This window comes from Labrus bergylta, chromosome 18, assembly GCF_963930695.1.
Source record: "Labrus bergylta chromosome 18, fLabBer1.1, whole genome shotgun sequence".
NCBI classification, from domain to species: Eukaryota; Metazoa; Chordata; class Actinopteri; order Labriformes; family Labridae; genus Labrus; species Labrus bergylta.
The window spans coordinates 22,942,638-22,965,236 of record NC_089212.1 but is presented as its reverse complement, the minus strand read 5'-3'; the positions used below and the strand labels follow the sequence as shown (position 1 = coordinate 22,965,236).

General features: G+C 41.2%; 4 protein-coding genes across 5 annotated transcripts in view; 2 read left to right on the top strand and 2 right to left on the bottom strand.

Moving 5' to 3' along the window:
* luzp1 (leucine zipper protein 1) overlaps nucleotides 1-1,481 on the bottom strand; it is a 51,602-nt gene extending 50,121 nt beyond the window's left edge. The window contains exon 1 of one of the 2 annotated variants that reach the window (XM_020647980.3): nucleotides 980-1,481. The gene's annotated coding sequence lies outside the window, so the exon portion shown is untranslated. The remainder of the gene's footprint in view (nucleotides 1-979) is intronic. The other variant, XM_020647979.3, reaches the window with a different exon arrangement.
* Nucleotides 1,482-10,675: 9,194 nt separating this feature from the next.
* On the top strand, nucleotides 10,676-13,667 carry LOC136183282 (platelet-activating factor receptor-like). The gene has a single exon (XM_065966567.1). The coding sequence runs from the start codon at nucleotides 10,916-10,918 to the stop codon at nucleotides 12,056-12,058; it is 1,143 nt and encodes a 380-aa protein (XP_065822639.1). The 5' UTR covers nucleotides 10,676-10,915; the 3' UTR covers nucleotides 12,059-13,667.
* Nucleotides 13,668-15,165: 1,498 nt separating this feature from the next.
* LOC109994585 (platelet-activating factor receptor) lies at nucleotides 15,166-18,174 on the top strand. Its single transcript, XM_065947696.1, has 2 exons — nucleotides 15,166-15,588; nucleotides 15,853-18,174. The coding sequence occupies exon 2, from the start codon at nucleotides 15,853-15,855 to the stop codon at nucleotides 17,032-17,034; it is 1,182 nt and encodes a 393-aa protein (XP_065803768.1). The 5' UTR covers nucleotides 15,166-15,588; the 3' UTR covers nucleotides 17,035-18,174.
* A 100-nt stretch (nucleotides 18,175-18,274) lies between these two features.
* LOC109994587 (uncharacterized) lies at nucleotides 18,275-21,957 on the bottom strand. Its single transcript, XM_020647998.3, has 6 exons — nucleotides 21,819-21,957; nucleotides 21,644-21,724; nucleotides 20,167-20,448; nucleotides 18,926-19,057; nucleotides 18,807-18,834; nucleotides 18,275-18,674 (listed from the first exon to the last, which is right to left on the bottom strand). The coding sequence occupies exons 1-6, from the start codon at nucleotides 21,952-21,954 to the stop codon at nucleotides 18,548-18,550; spliced, it is 786 nt and encodes a 261-aa protein (XP_020503654.2). The 5' UTR covers nucleotides 21,955-21,957; the 3' UTR covers nucleotides 18,275-18,547.
* Nucleotides 21,958-22,599: the final 642 nt, after the last annotated feature.

The following is a 22,599-nucleotide window of genomic DNA, read 5'->3' as shown; positions in this document are numbered from 1 at the left end:
TTAAATTTGCTAATATTGTGTTTTTTTGCTCATATTGTGTGTTTGGATAACCTGCTGCTGTAACGCCACCATTTCCCAATTTGGGATCAATAAAGTAATTCTATTCTATTCTATATTCTATAGGTAGGTAGGTCAGTATACTACAATATGTGTTACCTATCACACTTTACAGAAACACTTGTATGAAATATACTGAAACATATCTGTGTTTTCATGTTCCCCCTAACCCCATAATGGAAAGGGGTCAGTGCCTTCTGAAGTCTGGTACAAAGTCTTGATATGTGGGGTCATGTGACTGATACTGGATGTCAACAAAAGAAACTAAAACAATGGGACGTCATTCGTAAAACTAAGGCCTACCCTAATATTCATGGAAGCTTAAGACAAAAGGGAATTATAGCTTGATAATAAAACATGTTGTAACAACGCATGCTGTGGGAAGAACATAACAACTAACTAACGTTACATGATTTATGTCAGGAGCATGAGACAATACGAATAGTGTAGTGTCTAAACTTTACGTTTTGAATTACAGCGGACAGGCTACCTTATATGAACACGACTGACGTTTTTTTCTTTCTTTTTTTTTTAGTGCGTAGACGCAAGAGACTCGCAAAACATCAATCACGCCGCCAAATACGTGACACATTGTATTAATGGCGGTGTGTTCTGAAATTATAATGTCATGTCCCATTCAACGCCACAGTTTAACCACCTGAGGGGGTTTTCTCCGCAGCCCTGGATGCTTCTTTTTGGCTACAAAACGAGCAGAGGAGGAGAAGGAGAAGGAGCAGGAGGAGGAGGAGGAGGAGGAGCAGGAGGAGGAGGGTTGAAAAACTTGCCGCAGTTCAGACTTCTGCAGTCCCAACTGATTGGGTCAAACTCAGGAAGCCGCTGTCTGACTCCCCCAAAAAACCACAGTTCCCCGTGTTCCCAGTCCAACTCAAAGAACACCAACATATAAAGACGTAAACTTTACCTTATCGAGTCCACTGCAGGCTGGAGAAAAAACGACAGTACATCCACAACTTCTCACGGTTTGAGTTCATGCGGACGGTCGGACTCGCTGCTGCTGCTGCTGCCGACACGGAGAGGACAAGTTCATCCACATATTCTCGCAGAGAAGCTGGAGACGACAGAGGGGTATATAGAGGGGTTTTTCTGGCCTCCCCCCTCGGCGTGAAACACTTTCGTCGGTTGTTTCCTCTCGGATATTTCCCCCTCCCTCGGCCCGCTGGAGATCAAACCATCACATTCCACCGCGTCCCTAACAATGAAGAAAAGGTGGGTTTTCCTTCTCCGCTGCCGGAGGACCCGCCCCCTCGAGATGACTCTGCCCGGTCTGACCGCAAAGAGAACGCCCTTCCCGGCCGTGAGGTCCCGCCTCTCTCTCCCCCATAAAACATTATACGCCAGTCTGACCGGTGGGGAGGAATGAACTCAGACTAATGAATCTCCCTCCCTGCAAACACACAGCTTTTTTTTTTTTTTTTTTTTAACAAACAGGACATGGTAAGTTTTGAGACAGCAAACTTACTATGAATAGTAGGCTATATGCGGAGCTTTACAAAATGAACAGTGGCGGAGCCAGACTTTTTGTGGACTGGGGTGGCCGAACTGGGCCACCGACTGTGCACACATAAACTGCAGAGGAACTTCAGTAGCCCGAGTTTAAATCCAACATGGCTGCTATGTACATCAATAGAATAGAATATAATTACTTTATTGATCCCAAACTGGGAAATTGTGGCGTTACAGCAGCAGGTTGATCAAACACACAATATGAGCAAAAAACACAATATTAGCAAATCTAAACACAATATAATATTAAATACAAAGTAAATAAGCACTAAGAATATCAAAACTAAGAATGGGAATATATACAACCAGGATTTAATTTAGCATTACTAGTCTCAACAGTAACTTTTAAGCTGTAAATTACATTTTTATTATCAACCTAGTCCTCTTTTTGTGTAATTAAATCAATCACATTGATAGCATCGTGTAAATTCAATCTGTGGACATGGTGTCATGTTATTTCTGTGCACAAACTATCATAGTAAAGCATGTTGTTATCGTCAGGCATTAGCTAACAAACAAAGGTGACGTCCATGTTGCTTGTCCAACTTGTTGCCAACTCCCAACTGGAACGCAGTTTAATCAGGTGTGACGTCATTCCCAGCTCAGAGATCTGAGTTTTGCGGTAAATGGAAGGCATCAAATGGCGTCATTAAGAATTAGGTTCGTCAAAATACCAGATTTTTATTCTTTCATACAATTCTTATTGATTTTTTTTTCGATACCATGGCAACAGAAATACAAGCCCAAGGCACCCAATGGGCCCTGTTAGGTTATTTCGTATTAATTGGGTCTACTAAAAAGGTTCACTCCTGTAAAGTCTAAATTGCAATTATTTAAGTGCTTTCTTTAGTCAAAGATGTGACTGGAAAGATGTTGTTTTTTAAAGCTTCTGTACTTTAGTTTATAAGGTAAGATAAGATAATCCTTTATATATCCCACAATGGGGAAATTTACATTGTAACAGCAGCAAAGAGCAAAGATTGCAAACAAAAAGTGAACACAGTACAATTTAAATAAAAAAATAAGAATGTACTAAAAATTAGATAGATACTAAAAAATGGATTAAAAAAAACAAAAACAAACAAACATTATCAACATTAAAGTAACGGAGATCATGTCGTTTTAAAACACGTTGTATCGAAAAAGTATATCAAAGTTGATAGAGAATTTGACCTCATTTTTAAGAACAAACTTAGGCTTAGGCTTTATCACTGCTTTGGTCTATTTTCCAATATTTAAAAATAAATATATCCTGCTTGATTAAAGCAGCGCACCAAATCTCAAAAAGTCTTCATGAGAAAAATGTGTAGAAGTTTAAAAAAAATTCTAACAAAAGCCAAATGGGGTGAAAAAAAAAGATTACTCCTCTTTATTTTTCCAGTTGCATGGACATATTTCAAATCCCTCGTGTATTGTTATAAAGCGATGTTTGTTTGTTTGTGTGCACTGTAATGCCCATTAAAGAAACCAGGAACAGCAAGCAGACCACCACAAAAATGCTTATTATTCTGCAGAGGTCATAAATGAGCAAATACCACTTTGACGACTATAAACCAAATTAGACACACACAAAAAGGAACCCTTCGACCTTCAGTATTCTGGGTGTTAGGAGTGTGACTGACAGATGTTATGAGGTAGTTCATCCTCCATGCAAAAGAGACTTTTTACCCTCCCTATAATGAATGTTATGTGATGAGTTTATCCGTTTATTCATCAAGAGACTTCGATCATCCTTGTGGATCCCACAGTTAGAGTATAAAAGCGTCTGTTTTAAGACACTCTTTATTTGAATAAACCACAATCACAAATTATATTAAAGGGGACATAGTATGAAAAATCCACTTTCACAGTGTTTTTGAACATATATTTGGGTCACCTGAGTGTCTACTGACCCACAAATTGTGAAATAAACCCATCCAGTCCTTTGTTTGTGGTCTGCATAAGTCTTACAACACAGAGAAAAATGCTCTGTTTCAAATTAGCTCTCCTTGTGACATCACAGTGGGATTCAGGTAAAATAAATAAAAAAATCCCCTCCCCTCCCCTCCCCTGGTATCTCCACCCATAGACTCCACCCCAAGCTTAGAGCAGAAGTTTTGTGCAGGTCAGCCATTTTTATTCTCGCTACAGAGGAGTGATGTCTACCGGGAAAACACGGGGGGCTCATTGCATTTAAAGAGACACACACACCAAAACGGAGCGTTCTGAGAGAGCTGGTTTATACAGGGTCACAAACCTCCTCTGGTGCTTGATTAATGTTATATTTTGACCAAAGCACAGCACAGATGTTTTATTTAGACCACAGTTAAAAAAAAAAAAAAAAAAAGGTATAGTTAATGAAAATAAACTAATTTAATCCCGTCATTCATGTAAAGTTATCAAGTCTTTTAGCCCAACTTGAAGCAAAGGACATCCTCTCGTTCTCTTCCTCTGAGTTTAAAGCCGGTGCAGCTTAGACGGTGTGACCTTCAAGACAGACACATAGATCAATCTGAGCTGTCACTCAAGGCAACTTCTGCACCTGGTTGAGAAACACTACCTGGTCTTAACTGATGCCACTGAGAGTGCTATAGCTCCAAATGCACTGCAGCCATATAGAGTAATAAGAACTGTAACAGAGGTGTATTGTTTACTCTGTGTATTGCCGCGTGAATATGGTGTGGCTGTAAATTCTTCACTGTGAGTTTTATTGTCTTTCAGTGAAGTAGCAGTTGTATAATAAAGTGCGTCCTTGCTCTTGTGTACGTGATAGGCAACCAGCCAAGCAGGTGAAGTCCAGCCCACGCAGACAATCTCACACAGTGAAGTGTTTGTATCTTCTGAACAGTTTATACTGATTGTTGCGTAACTCCCCCTTTGTTCTACAGACGAGGACATAAACGGTGCCGTCACTCTCGGACTCTTATCAAAAGAACAATCTATTCAGCTTTGTTTGCTTTTCAAAAAAAGTCACACCAGCAGATTGATGCTCGCCTTAAAAAATACTGTCATGGATTGGCAAAACCTTTATCCTCCACCTTGAGCGTGTGTCATGTGTGACTTCAACAGTCGTGAAATTACAACAGAGGTTCTCACAGTCCAGCCTTTGTTTGCCCCCTCATTAAACATCCCTCCCTCGTACCGCTCTGATCATATCATTTGACATAATAGGCTGGGGCGAGGTTTAAATAACGTCGCGGTGTAGCGCTCTGCAGGTGGGGGAAAGAGGCCAAAGATACCAAGCTATCAAGAGAAATGAAATCCCGTCAGGGGCCGCTGCAAGGTAAAGGCATAACCAGGCATGCCCATGCAGACGCCTGAATGCCACAGCATGAAAAGCCTAAGTGCAGATGTGTGCGTACACATATCTTAAAAAAAATAAAAAAAATAAATACAGAAAATGTCTTTCATTATTTCTTTTGTTAATGTGTCTTCAAAGATAACGACATAGTGTGAGAGAGAAACTGTTTTTTGGTGTGGGAAACACAGGATAATCCCTCCGTTTTTTAGAGCTCTGATCTGTTCTTGACATTAAAAACTATAATCTATGGAGAGGCAAAGTCTGAAAACAAAATCCCATTGGGCATTAGAAACAGTAAGATGACATATATTTTAAAACAGGCATGGTAAAAAAGCCTCTGTTTTATGAGGATGTGTTACATGGCTCGACTCATGCACTGACAAGTCGTTGTCATTTGGGGAATTTTCCTTAAAAAAAAGTCAAATTTAATAAATGCAAATGCATTTTGCAGATTGTAGATCTAATGCATGAAAAAAGGGCTGCAGGGAATTTAATCTCCTGCAGCACATACTGTAGCACACAGAGGCAAGCTGATTCAGGAAGAGAAGTGTTCAAGCCAACATCCTTCCTAATCACAAACATCCTTCACCACCCAGCAACATCAACTTGTTTGTACCAATGAGTCTTTGGTGCATGAACAGCACAAACATGTAAGGACATTTCTCTCTGATTCAAAAGGAGGCCAGTGGGGATTTTTTTTGCTGTTTTGTATTCCGCATTTTTAGGTTTTTGTATGTCATCCAGAGCGACTTGCCGCAGACTAATCTCTAATAATCCTGCGTAGATTACCAAATTCAGGCAGCCAATAGAACAGAGTGCAAAGATCAGGTCACTAGTCATCTGATAATATTCTTTTTGACAACAAAATGAGCACGTAAAAAAAAAAAAAATTCAGAGCAGAGTGGGAGGATTTAATTCCACAATATGGCTTACACTGCAGCTTTCCTACTTTCTGCCCTTTTTACATCGAGGATAAGGATTAACGTGCTTAATTCGGCGTCCGCTCAGAGTGGGTGATGGACAGTGTTTAAACAGATGTAACCCTGATGGATCTAAATGTGGGGCAGCCCGTCATGGAGGGAAACACGCTCTTATCCCTCGCCATCGAGCACTGATAACATAGTGAAACACTGTTGAAATTTACATTTAATAGAACACAGTCATGTGAATCTAAATTGCAAAAAAATAATAATCCGAGTATCTCTGAGTGAGTTTTGATATTTGAGGCTTTTATGTCTTTATTTGGAAATACTCAGAATGTCCCATGAGAGAGGGAGAAAGAGAGGGAGCTCCAAATCCTTTGATAGGTATTAAAAAAAAAGAATCTTGTCTTACTGTCAGCTCTTATATTATCTTGGAGTACAGATGTCTCAGCCTGTCTTGCTCACCCTCCCCTGGCCCTCGCTGTCTCACTGCAGGGGGACATTCCTCAAACCTCAGCCTCTGGCATGCAATAAATCTGCCTGAGAGAGAGAGAGAGAACGACAGAGACCTACACTCTCTGTTCTGCCAGGAAACCCTCTGCCAGGCAAGGCGTGCAGCCCAACACGACCCAGTCATCAGTCCTATAGCCTCATACTTTCTCTCTGTTTTTCACATAAGCAGGCCTGATTACGGATCCACAAGCCTGCAAGCCTGCAAGTGTGTTAAATATCTTACTAGGGCGTTTTATGCAAGTGCCATGGATCAAGGTGAGGTGAAGGAACAACTGTGAAAAGGTGTTAATGGGACAAGAAAAGCTCCACACAGGCAGCTCACTCCCTTCCTGCCTCCCAGAGGAATTCATGACTTTTGACTACACAGCACTTCCAGGGTGTTACCGAGCTATATCCAATAAAAAAAGAAAAAAAAAAAGTAAAGCTATTGCAGTCCTGGCAACTTTCCCTCAATGTGTCTCTGCACACCTGCACTGAAAGTACAACCAGTCCTTGGGAGAAAGGATTCCTCAGACTGACCTGTGCAGCCGTGCAGAACATCAGGGATCACCTGCATCAATCTGTATGTGATTATTTTCTCCTTTCCCCCCACTCTGCTTTTATTTTTTTTGAGGCTTTATCGTGCTGTTCATCTAATGGGATGAAGTTGCATGCAGGCAGGAGCTGGAGACAGGTGTGCAGCTCAGTGGACGAACTACTACTAGTGCAACATAGGTCACCTACTTTTCAAGTCTAACTGTCATTAAGCATCACAAGGTAAAGCATGAGCAGCTTGTTCCTGTGCACATAAATGGGATTCAAGTTCAGTTTACATGAAAACAAATCAAAGTTCTTTGCGTATATTTTTACTGTTCTGGGGCCGGATTCACAAAACCTTCTTAAGAAAAAAAAAACTTCTTAAGAGCTGATTTCTTCTTAACTTTCCGTTAGACAAAAGTGAAAAAGATTTCATATTTGTGTAAAAAGTTTGGATTTATTTTCGTAACTTTCTTCATATGTTTCTTCCTGAGATAAAAACGTAACAATAAATTAGATTCTTGAAATCAAAGTTCTTAAATGTCGTCCTAATTTTCTTCTTAACTTTATCTTCTAAATCTTACTTTCCAGTAAGAAACAGCATGCCGATTATACACTTGGGACTAGTTTGACAAAATAATCCACTGAAATTAGGGAATAATTTGTTGACCAAAGCATGAAGGGTCACCATAAAAGGTAACAGAAGCTCAGTGGATCGGTTCTGAGCCATATAGACCTCCTTAATAGGATGTGGACTAGCAGATATAAGTCTTAGTTATACGCTGCACACTAACCCACTTCTTTATCCTGACATCAATTTGGCACGCCATCGAGAGTGTCTCTTTCTGAGTGCATCCCTTTTTTTTTAAATTCGGGGACAACAGCTGCGCAGGATGACTGAGAGTCTGAGAATTTTCACAGCAAAGCGGCCACTAACGGTATGCAGTCTTTGTTTTTCTATTACAAGAATTCTGTGTGAAGAGTTATGCTCTGCTCCCAGATTCTCAGCTGGTAAAATGGCACAAGGACTCACCTAACAAAACAACCTGATTGGCTAAACGAAGGCAGAAACAAAAAGGGGCTACAACTAATATACATGCAAAAATTAGAGTGAAGAAGTTTGACCAAAATGTAATCTCTGCTCCATTAGAATTCTTCTTAATCATTTTTTGGGGGGCTTTTTATGCCTTTATTTGATAGGACAGTGGATAGAATAGGAAACCCGGGAGAGAGAGAGAGAGAGGGGAATGACATGCGAGAAAGTAGCCTCAGGTTGGACTCGAACCAGGCTGTCTGTTTTAAGGACTATGGCCTCCATACAATAACCGCTAGGCCATCTGTGTCCCCTATTTAGAAGATTTATTTTGGCCATTTCTGCTTTTAATTTGACAGTGAAAGCTGAAAAGAGACTGGATAATGTGAGAAGAAAGATCGGGGAATGACATGCAAGGGCACAGCCGGGAGTCAAAGTGCAATGAGGACTGTGGCCCCTGTACATGGAGCCTAACCTGCTCAACCCTGAGCTAAACCAGCAGCGCCTCTAGAAGTCTGTTACTGTTAATGATGATATTTAGGATGTTTTAGATGCTTTTTCAAACTCTCAAGAACAGCTGTCGATGCTGTTATCAATTATGATTTATTAACTTAAGTTATTAAATTTAATATGCATGAACAGACAAAGCACAATTCTGTCTTGATCATATTTCCATTGACCACATGGAAGCATTCTCTCTGGGGAGTTTAAACCTCAAACAAAGCATGCTGGGAAGTATGCAAACAGTTACATTCATCAAAGTCATCATTTCAGGTCACATGACTTCCAGTCAGAATAATTCATCTTCATGGGTTTGAGATATGTCTCAAAGATATGTTTTTACATTCAGATTCATACTAAATATTTTGTTGAATTTTATGTTTTTAAAACTGGTTTATGATTGAAGTTTTTTCCTGTTCATATTAAAACTATTCAACACATCAAAACACTTCTCTGACACATCTCAAATGAACGGCTCTACATTTTTAACAACCAAGACAAATCTCTCTCACTTACTGTAGAATCTTTTGAATCCACACCCAAACCACGAGCAACAGGATGTATCAGGAAAATATTTGTTTGTACATTTTTTATAGTGTAAGCCTTTATATCCATCCAGCAAAGGCACAGCACGCCTGGTAGTCCTGCAGGGCACAACCACTAAAAAACTCTGCTCTCTTGTTCCACCGCCAAGCCATAATAACAGCAATAAGGTTGGGGAGGCTTGTTAACCTTAATCTAGGAATTACACTGTGGCACCAGGGGAGAGGAGACCATGTTGTGTGCTTGTATATTTGAGCTGGAATTTAATTTTCACCACGGAGGGTGTGTGGGGGTGTGGGGGGGAGCTACACAGAGAGGGAGAGACAGTTGGATGATTCATGTAGAGCCTCACCTGGACTTAAATCACTCCACTACCAGATGCTGCTGTTTGAAACAGAATCATTATTGTGCTTTCTTCCTCTGTTTTTAAGCCTATCACTCCCCCTTGTGGATAAAATGCCACACTGCACCCTTGCCTCTGCAGCTGGGGAGTTTATATGGGTATATATATCATTATATGTGCCACATGAGGAACATAATGGTTAAAGCTAGAAAGTTATGTAACATATTTGTAGGGAGGAATGCATGTATATGGACAACCTTAGGTTCCATTCTTGCTTCTCACACACATGCACAAACAGGACCTGTTGATATGTTTTAGTGGAGAGATGTCAGAGTGGAGCTGCTACACACAAGGAGCGCACCAGAGCTGTGGGGGGTTTGGAGGTTCACCCCGGGCCAGCAGTACTCTGGAAGTGACCGGGCACCACTTTTTTTTTATCTACATGGGAACTTGAACTGGGACCATCCTGGGGTTCCCACACACTGAGCTACTGCTGCCCCAAAACATATCATTTGTGAGAGTAAGACAAAGTTGATGATTTATGGACAAACCTTGACCTCAAAGCAAGGGAATCTGTATTTAGCTTTCTCTTTACTTAAAGAAAGGAGAGTGAATAGAGTCTCAAAAGAGAGAGAGAGAGAGATTAATCTCAAGAATCATCAACAATTTTTGTTGGGTAATTTCCCATTAAACCATTAAGAGAGAGAGAGAGTGAGAGAGAAAGAGAGAGAGAGAGAGAGAGAGAGAGAGAGAGAGCAAGAGAGAGTGAGAGAGAAAGAGAGAAAGAGAGAGAGAGAGAAATAGAGAGAGAGAGAGAGAGAGAGAGAAATAGAGAAAGAGAGAGAGAGAGAAATAGAGAAATAGAGAGAGAGAGAGAGAGAGAGAAAGAGAGAAAGAGAGAGAGAGAGAAAGTGAGAGAGAAAGAGAGAAAGAGAGAGAGAGAGAAATAGAGAAATAGAGAGAGAGAGAGAGAGAGAGAGTGGGGAATGACATGCAGGAAAGGAGCCACAGGTAGGAATGAAACCCTGGTGGCTCACCCAGAGGACTACAGCCTCCTCTCACACTCACTCACACACACACACACACACACACACACACACACACACACACACACACACACACACACACACACACACACACACACACACACACACACACACACACACACACACACACACACTTCCGTAAATGTGAAGACTTACAGTAAAACTCAGGTGTTTTTCGTCTCCATCCTACAGTGGGTGGGCAGCTACTTTCATTTTGACAGATAAACACAGATATGAACGTTTGTGTGCGTGACACATCATGTTCTGGGTTTTACACCTTTTTTCCTTGGAAGCGTTCCTGTGTGTACACTGTCACAACAACACACCCACTCTGACAGTGGAAGTCATCTTACAGCTTCAGTGGCATTCTTCACCCTGAAGACATATTACAGGAGAGGAAGCAACCTGATAAGTAGAGAGCCTGTGATTTGCTTTTTTATTTCAACATTTGAAGGCAGGCAGATCAGGGCAAATTGAGCCATTTCTACTCTACTGTATGAAGCTGATCTCATCAAATGAGTCTCAGCAATTTACTGAAAACCTGCCTCATGTGCGTGTAATTGACTGCTAATGTAAGTAAGAGCTGAGTGCAGTAGAAGAACCGCTCTCTGATTCGTTGATTTGTCTTCAACAGACATGCAGGCCTCAACAGGAACCTCTGGTGTCGATCCTCCAGCAGGTAACGCCTCAGTCTTCCTGGACTCTGAGTTTCGTTACGTCCTCTTCCCGGTCGTCTATGGCATCGTCTTCATCCTGGGTCTCTTCGCTAACATCTATGTGCTCTTCGTCCTGCGCTGCCTACGAGGCGCCAAGGCCATGGGTGAAATCCGGATCTACATGGCAAATCTGACGATAGCTGATCTCCTTTTTGTGTGCGCCCTCCCCCCCTGGATTGGATATTACAGCCGCCGAGGCGACTGGATCTACCCGGACTTCATGTGTCGGCTGACCGGCTCGTTGTTCTTCATCAACACCTACTGCGCCATGCTCTTTCTCTGCGCCATCAGCGTGAACAGATACTGGGCGGTGACCCAGCCTCTGGACGCGGCCTCTTCAGACCACAGGCGGCGAGGGTTCATTGTGTGCGCTTGCATTTGGCTGGTGACCATATCCATGACTATTCCATATCTGGTCTCTTCGGGGACCAACACTGACCAGAAATTCACTCGCTGTTTTGAGGGTTACCAGAATCAAACCGACTCTGACAAGAAAACAGTGGCTGCCATTCATTTTACAATAATTGGCCTGTTTTTCATCGGCTTCTTTCTCGTTGTGGTGTGTAATCTCCTCATTGCTCGAGTGCTACTTTCTTCACAGTCAGAAATCAGGTCAGCAACCATGGTTTCTCTAAGGTCCAGTGCATCCTCTTCATTTAGAAAGCCCAGGGGAGTGAAACGGAAGGCTCTGCAGATGTTGCTGGCAGTGGTTGGAGTGTTTGTTGTGTGTCTCCTGCCCCACCATGTAGTCCAAGGACCCTGGACCCTGGCAGTGCTGCAGATCAAACAGGGCTGGGGCCATGTAGAGTGGGACCAAAAGACCCGACAAGCCCTGAACGACGCGCATCAAATTACGCTGTTTCTCATGAACCTGAACTGCATTTTGGATCCTGTTGTTTATTATTTCGCTACAAAGAAGTTCAGAGGGGTGATAATGACTCACGTTAAAAAGTTGAAAGAGATGAGTGGATGCTCAAATCAACCAAAACATGAAAATCCAGGCAGAGGACAGATGTCTCTGCAGACACAGACCCCATCACACATGTCTGGAGGCACATATTGAGCTGCATCACTTTTGTATAAGTCTTGGACTGTTTGAAACCCTCCCATCTGGTAAGAGACTGCAGTATATCAAGGCCAAAACCTCGAGCCACATTGACTCCAGCTTCGAAGTAAAGACTATCTCACAACATCAATACCACAAAGTCAAATATGTGATGGACAGATAATATTTCTTGAGATAACATGCGTCTTTCTGGCTTTGTCTGGACAAGCTAGATCATTTTTTTTGACAAGAACAGTGCTTTACTGTGCTGCAGTGCAATTTTATAAAAGTTTGTATAGGTTAGTGTTTGTCTTTTTCTTTACTTTAAAAATGGTGTATTATTATTTTTGACCTGCTAATTAGAAGCTTACTTCTGAAGGAAAAGAGTTCATTTTGCATTTAGTTTGCTGTATTGTCATGTTCAGGCTGCTTGTGACATTTGAACTTGTGTGAAATTCAGTTAAATCAGACGGAGTGAATACTTTGAAGGCTGCGTCTGACCACATTATGTTGCTGTAGTAACCCTGAAGACAATTTTTTTTTCTTCCGTACATGTCAAAACACACAACAGAAAAGGACAAAGAAAAAAAAGAAAAAATTCACACTTTATCCCATGTACAGAAAGGAGCAGGGAGAAGAATAATTCTTGTTTTGCCTGCCCCTTACTCAAAAAGCAACAATAAATGTCTGGATGGTCTGTCCAATTACAATCAATGAATGAATATCGGGTTTAAAAAAACAAAGAAACTAACAAGAAACAAACAAACAAGGATAGCTTTATTATGCTTTATGTCAAACCAGTTCTAAAAAAACACACACACGTCACGCCCCCTTCATGTGACAAAGGAGACACCCTTGATAATAATAATAATAATAATAGATCTATTGTAGGTGTTTCTTGGGGTGATGTCATTTATAAGTTTAACCCTTTGTTGTCTTTCCGTTAATGATACACTCAATAGACTTCATTAAAAATAAACCTCAGTGTGGTAAGAGCACGGGGAAAGCTTCTGCTGTGCGTCCAGTTTAGTTTATTGTCAGTCTGCAGCACAGCATGACATACTGACTGACCGAACGACATCACTGAACACGTCTTCAAGCAATATCACTGCGCCACCCGTAACCATGAGCAACCTTAAAGGCAAAGTGCATTCATCTCAAACAGTTACTCTTGCACACAACTGTATGCAAAGTACAAAATATAAATAGAAATTACCTTAGCCTTACATCAAATAGAAAAAAAATCTACAAAATAAAACATTACAAAAATTAATCTCATCTCCATCTAACAATTACATCTAAGTAATACAATGTTTCATTAATTGTACTGCTACACAAACCCCTACAGTATGAAAAAAGCATTTCCTATTGTTTTCTTGTAATGTGAAGGTAGCCAGTGTTGTAGTGCTGGGTATGTATACAGAGTGTACCCACTTATTCTTCAGTCTCCATAGAGTATACCCACTTCTAAATCCCCTCTGATTCACAATATTCAGTAGTATGCTGCAATTAGTTTTCTTACCCTATGTAGTTGTCTCATCCTGTAGTCTGTTTGCCAGTTAATATGATAAAAACTGCTCTTCTTTTGTGGTTTAAGTTCATTTCACAACAATCCCTACTGCCTTAAACAGCCCATATTATGCCCTTTTTGGGGTTTTCAATCTATGTACCTACTAAAGTATGTTCACAATAGCTATTGTGAAATTGTGACTCAGTGGGATAAACTGGCTGTCTAGATTGTGAAAGCTGATGCCTTGTAGTGAGGAAATGGCAAAAAGTGTCATCGGCACAGTCTGTGTTTTGGAGAGACAACCAGAAAAACTCATGTTGAAGCTAACATGCGACTTTAAAGAGCCCATATTCTGCCCTTTTTGTGGTTTGCATATTTAATCTATGTACCTACTAAAGTATGTTCACAATAGCTAAAGTTTGAAAAAAGTGTCTGTTTTCATGTTCTGCTGCTCCATGCACCGGCTCGCTTCTGACTCTCTCTCTAAGGCTCTGAAGTGCCCACGTTCAGAGTCCAAACGTGTGCCAAGTCTGATCTGATTGGTCGGCCTGTCGGCTCTGCCGTAATTGGTCAGTCGCTCAGCACAGTTCTCGGAAATGTCACGCCCCTTTTACCATATTGGGAATGCAGCCACTGGCTCCGTCCGAGGGGAGGATAAACATTAACACCTTAGCACTACTGTGCTACCGCAGGCTACGGCATATCGTGGGCGTGCTACAGAAGTCAATGGGCCTGCAACATGAGCTGCAGGGCTTGCCACAACGAGCCAATGGGTTTAGATCAGTGATCTCACACTGACAAGACGTCACACTGGCAAACATTTTTTGACGGGGGGCTAGAACCGAGCGTTACATGCAGCTAATGCTACAGCTAACAGGAGGACGTAGGAGAAGCCGTGTTTCCGCAGACTTTGAATTTTTGCACATAGATGTGCCTAAACATGCACAGGACACATGGAAAACACACTAAAGAGCATATAAAACCAGAAAAGGCATAATATAGGCCCCAAGCAGCGGAAGTCAAAAGGCCCGTTTGTAAGTGAATATGCAAGAGTAGTCTTTACATTTCACTGTTCATCAGAGAGACTCCCTCTGCACCTTTAAGAAAAAGCTAAAGACCCAGCTCTTCCATGAATACATACTAACTTAATGATGATGGTCTCCACATTATTGATGATGATGATGATGGTAATGACGATGGTTTTTGTTTGATAACGACGACTTATAAGATGGTTTCTATACTGATTAGAGCTCTCAAGAACTGCCCTCAATGTTGTGCTTTGCCTCTGGTCACTTCCTGTCAGCACCTGTGTGTCCAATCAGACTCAAAGCTGATCATTTGCTCTTACTGACATTGTTCCCTTTTTTCTAGATCCTTGCTTGTGTTGTACTTACTCTCTGATGTACGTCACTTTGGATAAAAGCGTCTGCTAAGTGAATTGTAGAATTCTGCACCGACCCCTTAAAGAGTAACTAAACCCTAAAACCACTTTTTTCAACTATAAACCTCCGTATTTGAGTATTAAGTAGTGTTATGGATCAATCCAAGTCCCAATGTCGACATGGTCGACATCTTGAGTAAAAAGTATTGAAATTTGAAATATTGTGTTAGAAATGTGCATAGTGTCTGCCCTTCCGTTTGAAAAACTCCTACGGCTGTGTGGAGTACAGTACTACGTAGGAGTACAGCCCCACTTCACCAAACCTATAAAAGCCTTGTCACCCAACTCGGCGAACTGTGGGAAGTCAAGTGTGTGTGTGTATTTGTGTGTGTCGGGCAAACGTTGTATCATGTTGCGGCTGATAACGGTGCGAAAGGAGTGAGTGGGCATGTCTTAAAAAAAAACTGTGTGTGTTGCAGCATGCCGGAGTTCCCCAAGATGAGCCAAAGCAGTTCACACCTCCCTTGTCTTGACTTGTGAAACACTCCCCCTTGAAGACATTGAAATACGCCCATTTAGACGGCTAAAGGGAACTTAATAGCTGCAAGAGGCTCTCACAGTGTTCACATCCTGAGAGATATTAAAGGAAGCAGTCGGGTAAGTGAACAGCCTGTTATTTACTTTCTCAATTAAAAAAACAACAGCTAGCAAATCACATTAAGCCTGTTTTAACCCATGAAGATAAATTGTATATAATGAGAGTTTTTCTTTTGTTTAGTTCCTTTTTAGTCACTAGTGAACTTGAATATGAACAATTAAAGATAATAAAATAAAGCACTCAGTAAAAAAAAATCAATTATGCAGTTTTTCCAAAATGCAGTTGGAATCAACATAACGCTGTTCTCTGTATGTCTTCAACAGATGGTTGTGATGGCTTCGACTAAACAACAGGTCCCTGTAACAGGAACCTCTGGTGTCGATCCTCCAGCAGGTAACGCCTCAGTCTTCCTGGACTCTGAGTTTCGTTACGTCCTCTTCCCGGTCGTCTATGGCATCGTCTTCATCCTGGGTCTCTTCGCTAACATCTATGTGCTCTTCGTCCTGCGCTGCCTACGAGGCGCCAAGGCCATGGGCGAAATCTGGATCTACATGACAAATCTGACGATAGCTGATCTCCTTTTTGTGTGCGCCCTCCCCCCCTGGATTGGATATTACAGCCGTCGAGGCGACTGGATCTACCCGGACTTCATGTGTCGGCTGACCGGCTCGTTGTTCTTCATCAACACCTACTGCTCCATCCTCTTTCTCGGCGCCATCAGCGTGAACAGATACTGGGCGGTGACCCGGCCTCTGGACGCGGCCTCTTCAGACCACAGGCGGCGAGGGTTCATTGTGTGCGCTTGCATTTGGCTGGTGACCACATCCATGGCTATTCCATATCTGGTCTCTCCGGGGACCAACACTGACCAGAAATTCACTCGCTGTTTTGAGGGTTACCAGAATCAAACCGACTCTGACAAGAAAACAGTGGCCGCCATTCATTTAACAATAATTGGCTTGTTTTTCATCGTCTTCTTTCTCGTTGTGGTGTGTAATCTCCTCATTGCTCGAGTGTTACTTTCTCAAAGTCCTCCACAGTCGCAAATCAGGTCAGCAACCATGGTTTCTCGAAAGTCCAATGGTGTGTCCTCTTCATTTAGAAAGCCCAGGGGAGTGAAACGGAGGGCTCTGCAGATGTTGCTGGCTGTGGTTGGAGTGTTTGTCGTGTGTTTCCTGCCCCACCATGTAGTCCAAGGACCCTGGACCCTGGCAGTGCTGCAGATCCAACGGGGCTGGGGTCATGTAGAGTGGGACCAAAAGACCCGACAAGCCCTGAACGACACGCATCAAATTACGTTGTTTCTCATGAGCCTCAACTCCATTTTGGATCCCGTAGTTTACTGTTTTGCCACGAGGAAGTTTCGCAGGTTCATCATGGCACACATGAGGAAGATAGGAAAAGGAGACGGGTGTTCACACACGGATACCTCGCAGCTCTCTATGGACAGCAGAAATCAGAGCCAGAGACATCCAAGCGAGCTACAAGAGCCTGAAACGAACTGATTTAAACATTTTATAAACCGTATTTATATCTGTTGCTTATGTGCCAAATACTGTACATCTTATTTATTTTGAGATGACATTACTTAAACTGGTTTGCTTTAAGTTGCTCCACACCCTCAGTCTCTCTCTCTCTCTTTTTTTTCAACCATAGTGTAATACTCTGACACACGCACATTGTTTTGACATATGGTGTGCGTTTACTGCAGAATTGCACCACTCCTTTTGCTCTTCCTATGTTAAATTTCAGCTTAAAAAAGCAGAAGAGCATTTTAAGAATGTAACAAGAGTTGTACATTAGGGAACTCTTTCAGTCTGTGTAATAAACTCCTAAGACGTAGTGTTTAAAATCCTCCCACAGGTGAAAGAAGGCCACTGAAAGCAGATCAACGAAGATCACATTTACACATTCTGACATTTGATCAGTAAAATATGTGATAGTGAGACAGCCTCCCATTAGAAAAGTCACATGTTCTTCTTTTTTACTTTTGCATAGACAAGTGATATCCAAAATTGTGAAACCCTGGAACAGATGTAATAAAGTTTGAGCTACGTTTCCCCTCTGGCATCCAATGTTATGGCAGAAAATCCAATGATTCACCGCAACAAACAAAACCAAACCCTTTTATTGATCTGATTTCTGCAGTTTATACACTGCACTGTTTTTTTCTTTCCCATACAGAAAAACGTATGTTACATTTAATTCAGGGAAACAGTTTTTGTATTTTTTTTTCCTGTGTTTTTCCAATCGATGTGTGAAAGGTTGTTTTGATGTGACAAAAATGAACTGGTTTTACGCTTGTATATCTAGAATTAACAATTTTTTGCATTTTATTGCTAAATTGTGATGACTTGAGTGGCTCAGTAGCTCAGTCTGTCGGGACTTGGGTTGCAAACCGGAGGGTCACCTAGTCTGGAAATTGGTCTGATAGCTGGAGAGTTGCCAGTTCATTTCCTAAGCTCTGCCGAGGCGCCCTTAAGCAAGGCACCGAACCCCCAACTGCTCAGGAGTTCTTTCATGTGCACCCCCTTCACTCTGACATCTCTCTAGAGCTCATGTGGATAGGATCCTGTTTGTGCATGCATGTGTATTTCAGCCTGAGTGTCCATGTAGCATGTCTCAATAAAAGAGTGTTAAAGTAATTTCCCCCTTTTTGGAATTAATCAAGGACATCTTGTTCTTCTTCTGAAAAGTGTTTCTGATATATTAACAAACAGGGAGACTTTAGCTCTTTGACAGAACTACAGATTGAACAACAGGTTTTATTCACATAAACCAAACAGAGAAAGAAGAATTTATTACTGTTTAGGTGGGACATTTTTATCAGGCTAAAACATATCTGTTGGTTGAACCATTTTCAAAATAATTCATTTTATCAAAGCACTTTAAAAAAAAAAGTAATCCCACATATGAGGTGAAAGGTAATGCTTCTTACAATCTTACAATCCATTAACTTCCTATCTCTGTCATTTGTCCTCTTTTTATTGCACGAGGTCTGCACACTCCCCTGGTCATTTATGACAGACTGGAGTACACACTGTCATCAGTCATAGTGACGGGGTCCAGATCACTGTAGGCTTGGTTGGTGCTTGTGTAATTCATGTATACATCTCCCTCACTCTCGGCCTGTTGCAAATCTATCCTGGTGAGCAGAGCAAAATGTCATAAGACTGTTAGTAAATGAAACATTCTGACTCATCTGGCTTACGGTCGACAAATTGCCAAAAAAATAACATTAAGGAAAATAACATTTTCTTTCCCTGTAGAGACTTACTTTGGTGACTTTCCAGGTGCAGGAGAAACTTTAGGGAAAAAACCAAGGAAATCAAAGTCATTTACAGAAAATCGTCTTGAAATTTTACCCAACAGCAATATGCTCTGTGGTGTTTTTACCTTTAGCTGCGGTGATAGAGGGACTCAGCTTGTCACCAAACCTTTTCCATCCCATCCAAGAAAGAACGGCAAGGTTGATGATCAAGGCCAGTAGTGTGAGAGCAAAGGCAGCTATTCCTAAACTCTCACCAACTGTGGTTTGTCAGGTGAAACAGCACATAATAGCAGGGGTTAGGCATTCGTTGTAGACACACAGCCAAACGGATAACAGGGGAAACATAACGACCAACACAAACTTCTTGTTAACTAGTTTTGAACAGCGGCATTAGCTCAGTCTGTTGGAGCTTGGGTAGGGAACCAGAGGGTTGCCTGTATGGATCAAAGTGTGAAATTGGGACTGGTTACTGGAGAGGTGCCAGTTCACCTCCAGAGCACTGTTGAAGTGCCCTTTAGTAAGACCTGAACTCTTCAACTTCTTGAGCACTCTTTCATGAATTTAACTTGGGGATTAATAAAGTATATCTTCTTCTTTATCAAAGTCAGAGTTATATTAGCTTCTAGCAGATCCAGAAGCTAGCAGAAGTTAGCCAAAAAGTCACAATAAATTACAATAAAGGAGGCAAAATATTGGTTTTTGCCATTGAACATGCCAAAAAAAACCCATTTCCATTCCATTCAATTGTGAAAATGTGTTTCTTTCACTTTTTTGAGTAGTATATATTGGTCATTATTCTTTGGAAACCATATTCAGGTTTACCTGGTAAACATGGATTTGTAAAGACTATTCAAACAACAGCAGATCCTTTAACATTCATGTGTGGCATCTGTGACTGCCTGGTGTTATTCTGTATTACTGTACTTCCTCTTCTTGATAGGTTTATGGTCCCAACCGTCTCCTGAAGTGAAAACTGTATGCTGCTCTTCAGCAGAATTGATGCATGTTGTCAAGTAGTCGCTAACTTGTAGAAGCTAGCAAGGTTTTCTAGGAAATATCTGTTGTATCCAGAAAGAAGACATGAAATAGTTTGTGGGATTGAACCATCAACCAAAACTGGGAACTGAAAGACTTAACAAAGCTTTATAGAGCTGAGGGGAAGTGAAAGTAATCTTGTTGTCTCATGGTCACTTATTTATGCTGACACTGGTTTAGAGAATGTAATGTGTAACCATGTGGTGACTTTTCCTTCTGCTGCATCTTCAAACAAAACTCACTCTTTCTCATTAGTGTCAAGAACAACAATGGGTCAGTTGAACAGATAAAAGTATAAATGCTTTATAGAACTCAAATAAAGGCTACCAACCGGTTAGATTCCTGGAGATGATGTATACTGTGTGGTTCAGGCTCTCTCTCCATGGCTGTGTATCCGTCCTGGCACGGCAGCGGTAAAGTCCGCTCTGCCGTGGTTCGCTGAGTGTCAGGTCTTTTCCACTGCCCACCTCCTGCCAGATTTGATTTTCCAGGTGTTGCCAGGTCCAAGTTACAGAGGCTGGTTTAGAGAGAGCGCTGCAGGACAAGTGGACTGTTTGACCCACTGACACTGGGTAGTCAGGTACGTCCACCACACGCAAAGTAGACAGCATTTCTGGGGGATGGGAGGTTAGATAGAACAGTCATAAACCGATGATACTTAATATGCATACAGTAGTGAAGTATATTCTACTGTATTGCACACCATTAGCTTTGGCAAAGGTGATAAAGCTAATTAGTTTAGATATCTCTGACTCTTCCTTTAATCATACCAGCAGGGTAAAGAGTCAGTAAGCTCATGACATGTACTCCTAATGAAGCCTTTTTAATTAGCAACATGCATGCTAACATGCTAAACTCAGATCCACTGAATGTACTATAGCAAAATGTTTTGTAGTGATATTCAACATTTCCAAAGGATTAGAAGTCTTATTGACATTTTTTTGGTGAATGTGCCGTGAACAACTTGATGATCAGGTTAGCAAAAGTGGACCAAAACATGTCATTTACAAGATCAATATGAATCCACTTGAGGGTCAATATTGTGATGGTAAATACTCTAAATATGTTGAAATGTTGAAGTGCTCATGAGCCAGTTTTAAGCGCTACACTGCCATCCTTAAAAGTGGAAGTAAAGTCGTATTTACTGTTTTCATAGACAAGCTTACATGACTCAAACATTGCCCCTTTGGTGCTTTGACTTGTTTGAAATCCTCCTGTTTAAACTTTAGTAAAAAGAATTTAGTTCTTGGATTAAAAGTTGATCTGGATTCAGCCAGAAACATGCAAACCCAGATCTTGAAGTCCTGCAACATGCGCTATTAACACTGGATGGAAGCTGTTGAGATGTATAAACTTAATTACAATCTGCACCTTGTATTAGTTTGCTTTAAAATATGTTTTAATCAGAGTCAAACTCAGGAGCCATCGGTTTTGAGTTGTTTCAAATTTGCAACCAGTCTGTTTTACATTTTGACTGGCCTTATCTCTTTGGGAATGACTCATGTACGTCTGGTAAAATTCAAAACTGGTGCTCACATTAAAACACAAAACTAAATGGTCCCTACGTCTTGGAGAATCCTATAAGCGTCTGTATTGAGTGCCATTGACGCTATTGAGCAAAATAAAAGTTCAAAATGGAAAAAAATATGCGGTGCACGGAACAGCTGAATGTTTGCAGTAAGCATGCTAATATTAGCATTTAGCTTAGCACTACTCTAAAGTGCATATCAGTATACATCGCAAAATAATTCTCTGTAATGCTATGGACTCTTAAGTGTTGTTGATTTCAGTGTAAGTTGATTAATTACCCTCTGTTGTGCTCGAGTAGTTAGACGTGATGAAAGAAGACGTATTTAACAAAGATAGCCCATCAGTTACTTGGGGTGTTACTGTAAGAATGAGAAGCACGGATTAATGTTAACAGTATATTTGAAACTTTTACTCTATTATAACATTTATGAATAAATCCCCAAAAATCCTTACCTGTGTCTGCACACAGAAAAAAGAGGAGAAAGAAACCACAAAGCATGTTGTCTTGAGCTGGACAAAAAGCTAAAGCCATTCTCATCGCAGGCAGACAGAGTCGAGACTGAAACAAGTGATATTGGTAAGTAGGCATACAGGTGTAAATGAGGGAAGTTGGGGACTGGGAAACTGAAAGACAGGGAAGTTTCAAGTTCCTTTTTCCAAATATTTTACAGAACAACTATTCAGTAAAAACCAATATGATGTTTCATACAAGGCAGGCAACAACATGAGTCTGTTTTGATCTAAATCTAATACTTCTTATGTCCTGAAAACAGCAGGCAAAGTGGGGTCAATAAACAATTAGTACATAAAAACTTTGAATCCAAGTTACTGTAAAACCTCAAATAAAAGACCATCCCAATTTAAGGCCCAGTTCCTTTTTACCAACGTGGTGTTGCTTTATGTTTGACAACTAGAGGAAGGTCTAAAACTAGAGGTCTCTTTGCATTAAGTGTTGATTAGTTTGCAGATGAAAAACATGTAAACAAGGGTGCCAGAAGCCTAGGAGTTAGTGTGCATGCCCCATGTACGGAGGCCATGGTCCTCCAAGTGGGCGACCCAGGTTTGAATCCAACATTCGGCTTCTTTCCCGCATGTCATTCTCCTCTCTCTGTCTCTGATTTCCAACTCTATCTACTGTCCTATCTCTACAATAAATGCCCAAAAATAACTTATAAATATTGTTGGAATGATTAAAGTACATGTCACAGAATTAGAACTGTGCTGTAATTTTTTA

What these genes read in the sequence shown, in the direction of transcription:
- LOC136183282 (XM_065966567.1), top strand. Translation starts at nt 10,916, where the DNA reads ATGCAGGCCTCAACAGGAACCTCTGGTGTCGATCCTCCAGCAGGTAAC.
- LOC109994585 (XM_065947696.1), top strand. Translation starts at nt 15,853, where the DNA reads ATGGTTGTGATGGCTTCGACTAAACAACAGGTCCCTGTAACAGGAACC.
- LOC109994587 (XM_020647998.3), bottom strand. Translation starts at nt 21,954, where the DNA reads ATGCCTACTTACCAATATCACTTGTTTCAGTCTCGACTCTGTCTGCCT. An exon ending in CTACTCGAGCACAACAGAGG is followed by an intron (nt 20,449 to 21,643) that starts GTAATTAATCAA and finishes CCCATCCCCCAG; the next exon opens with AAATGCTGTCTACTTTGCGT. An exon ending in GCACCTGGAAAGTCACCAAA is followed by an intron (nt 18,675 to 18,806) that starts GTAAGTCTCTAC and finishes TCTGCTCACCAG; the next exon opens with GATAGATTTGCAACAGGCCG.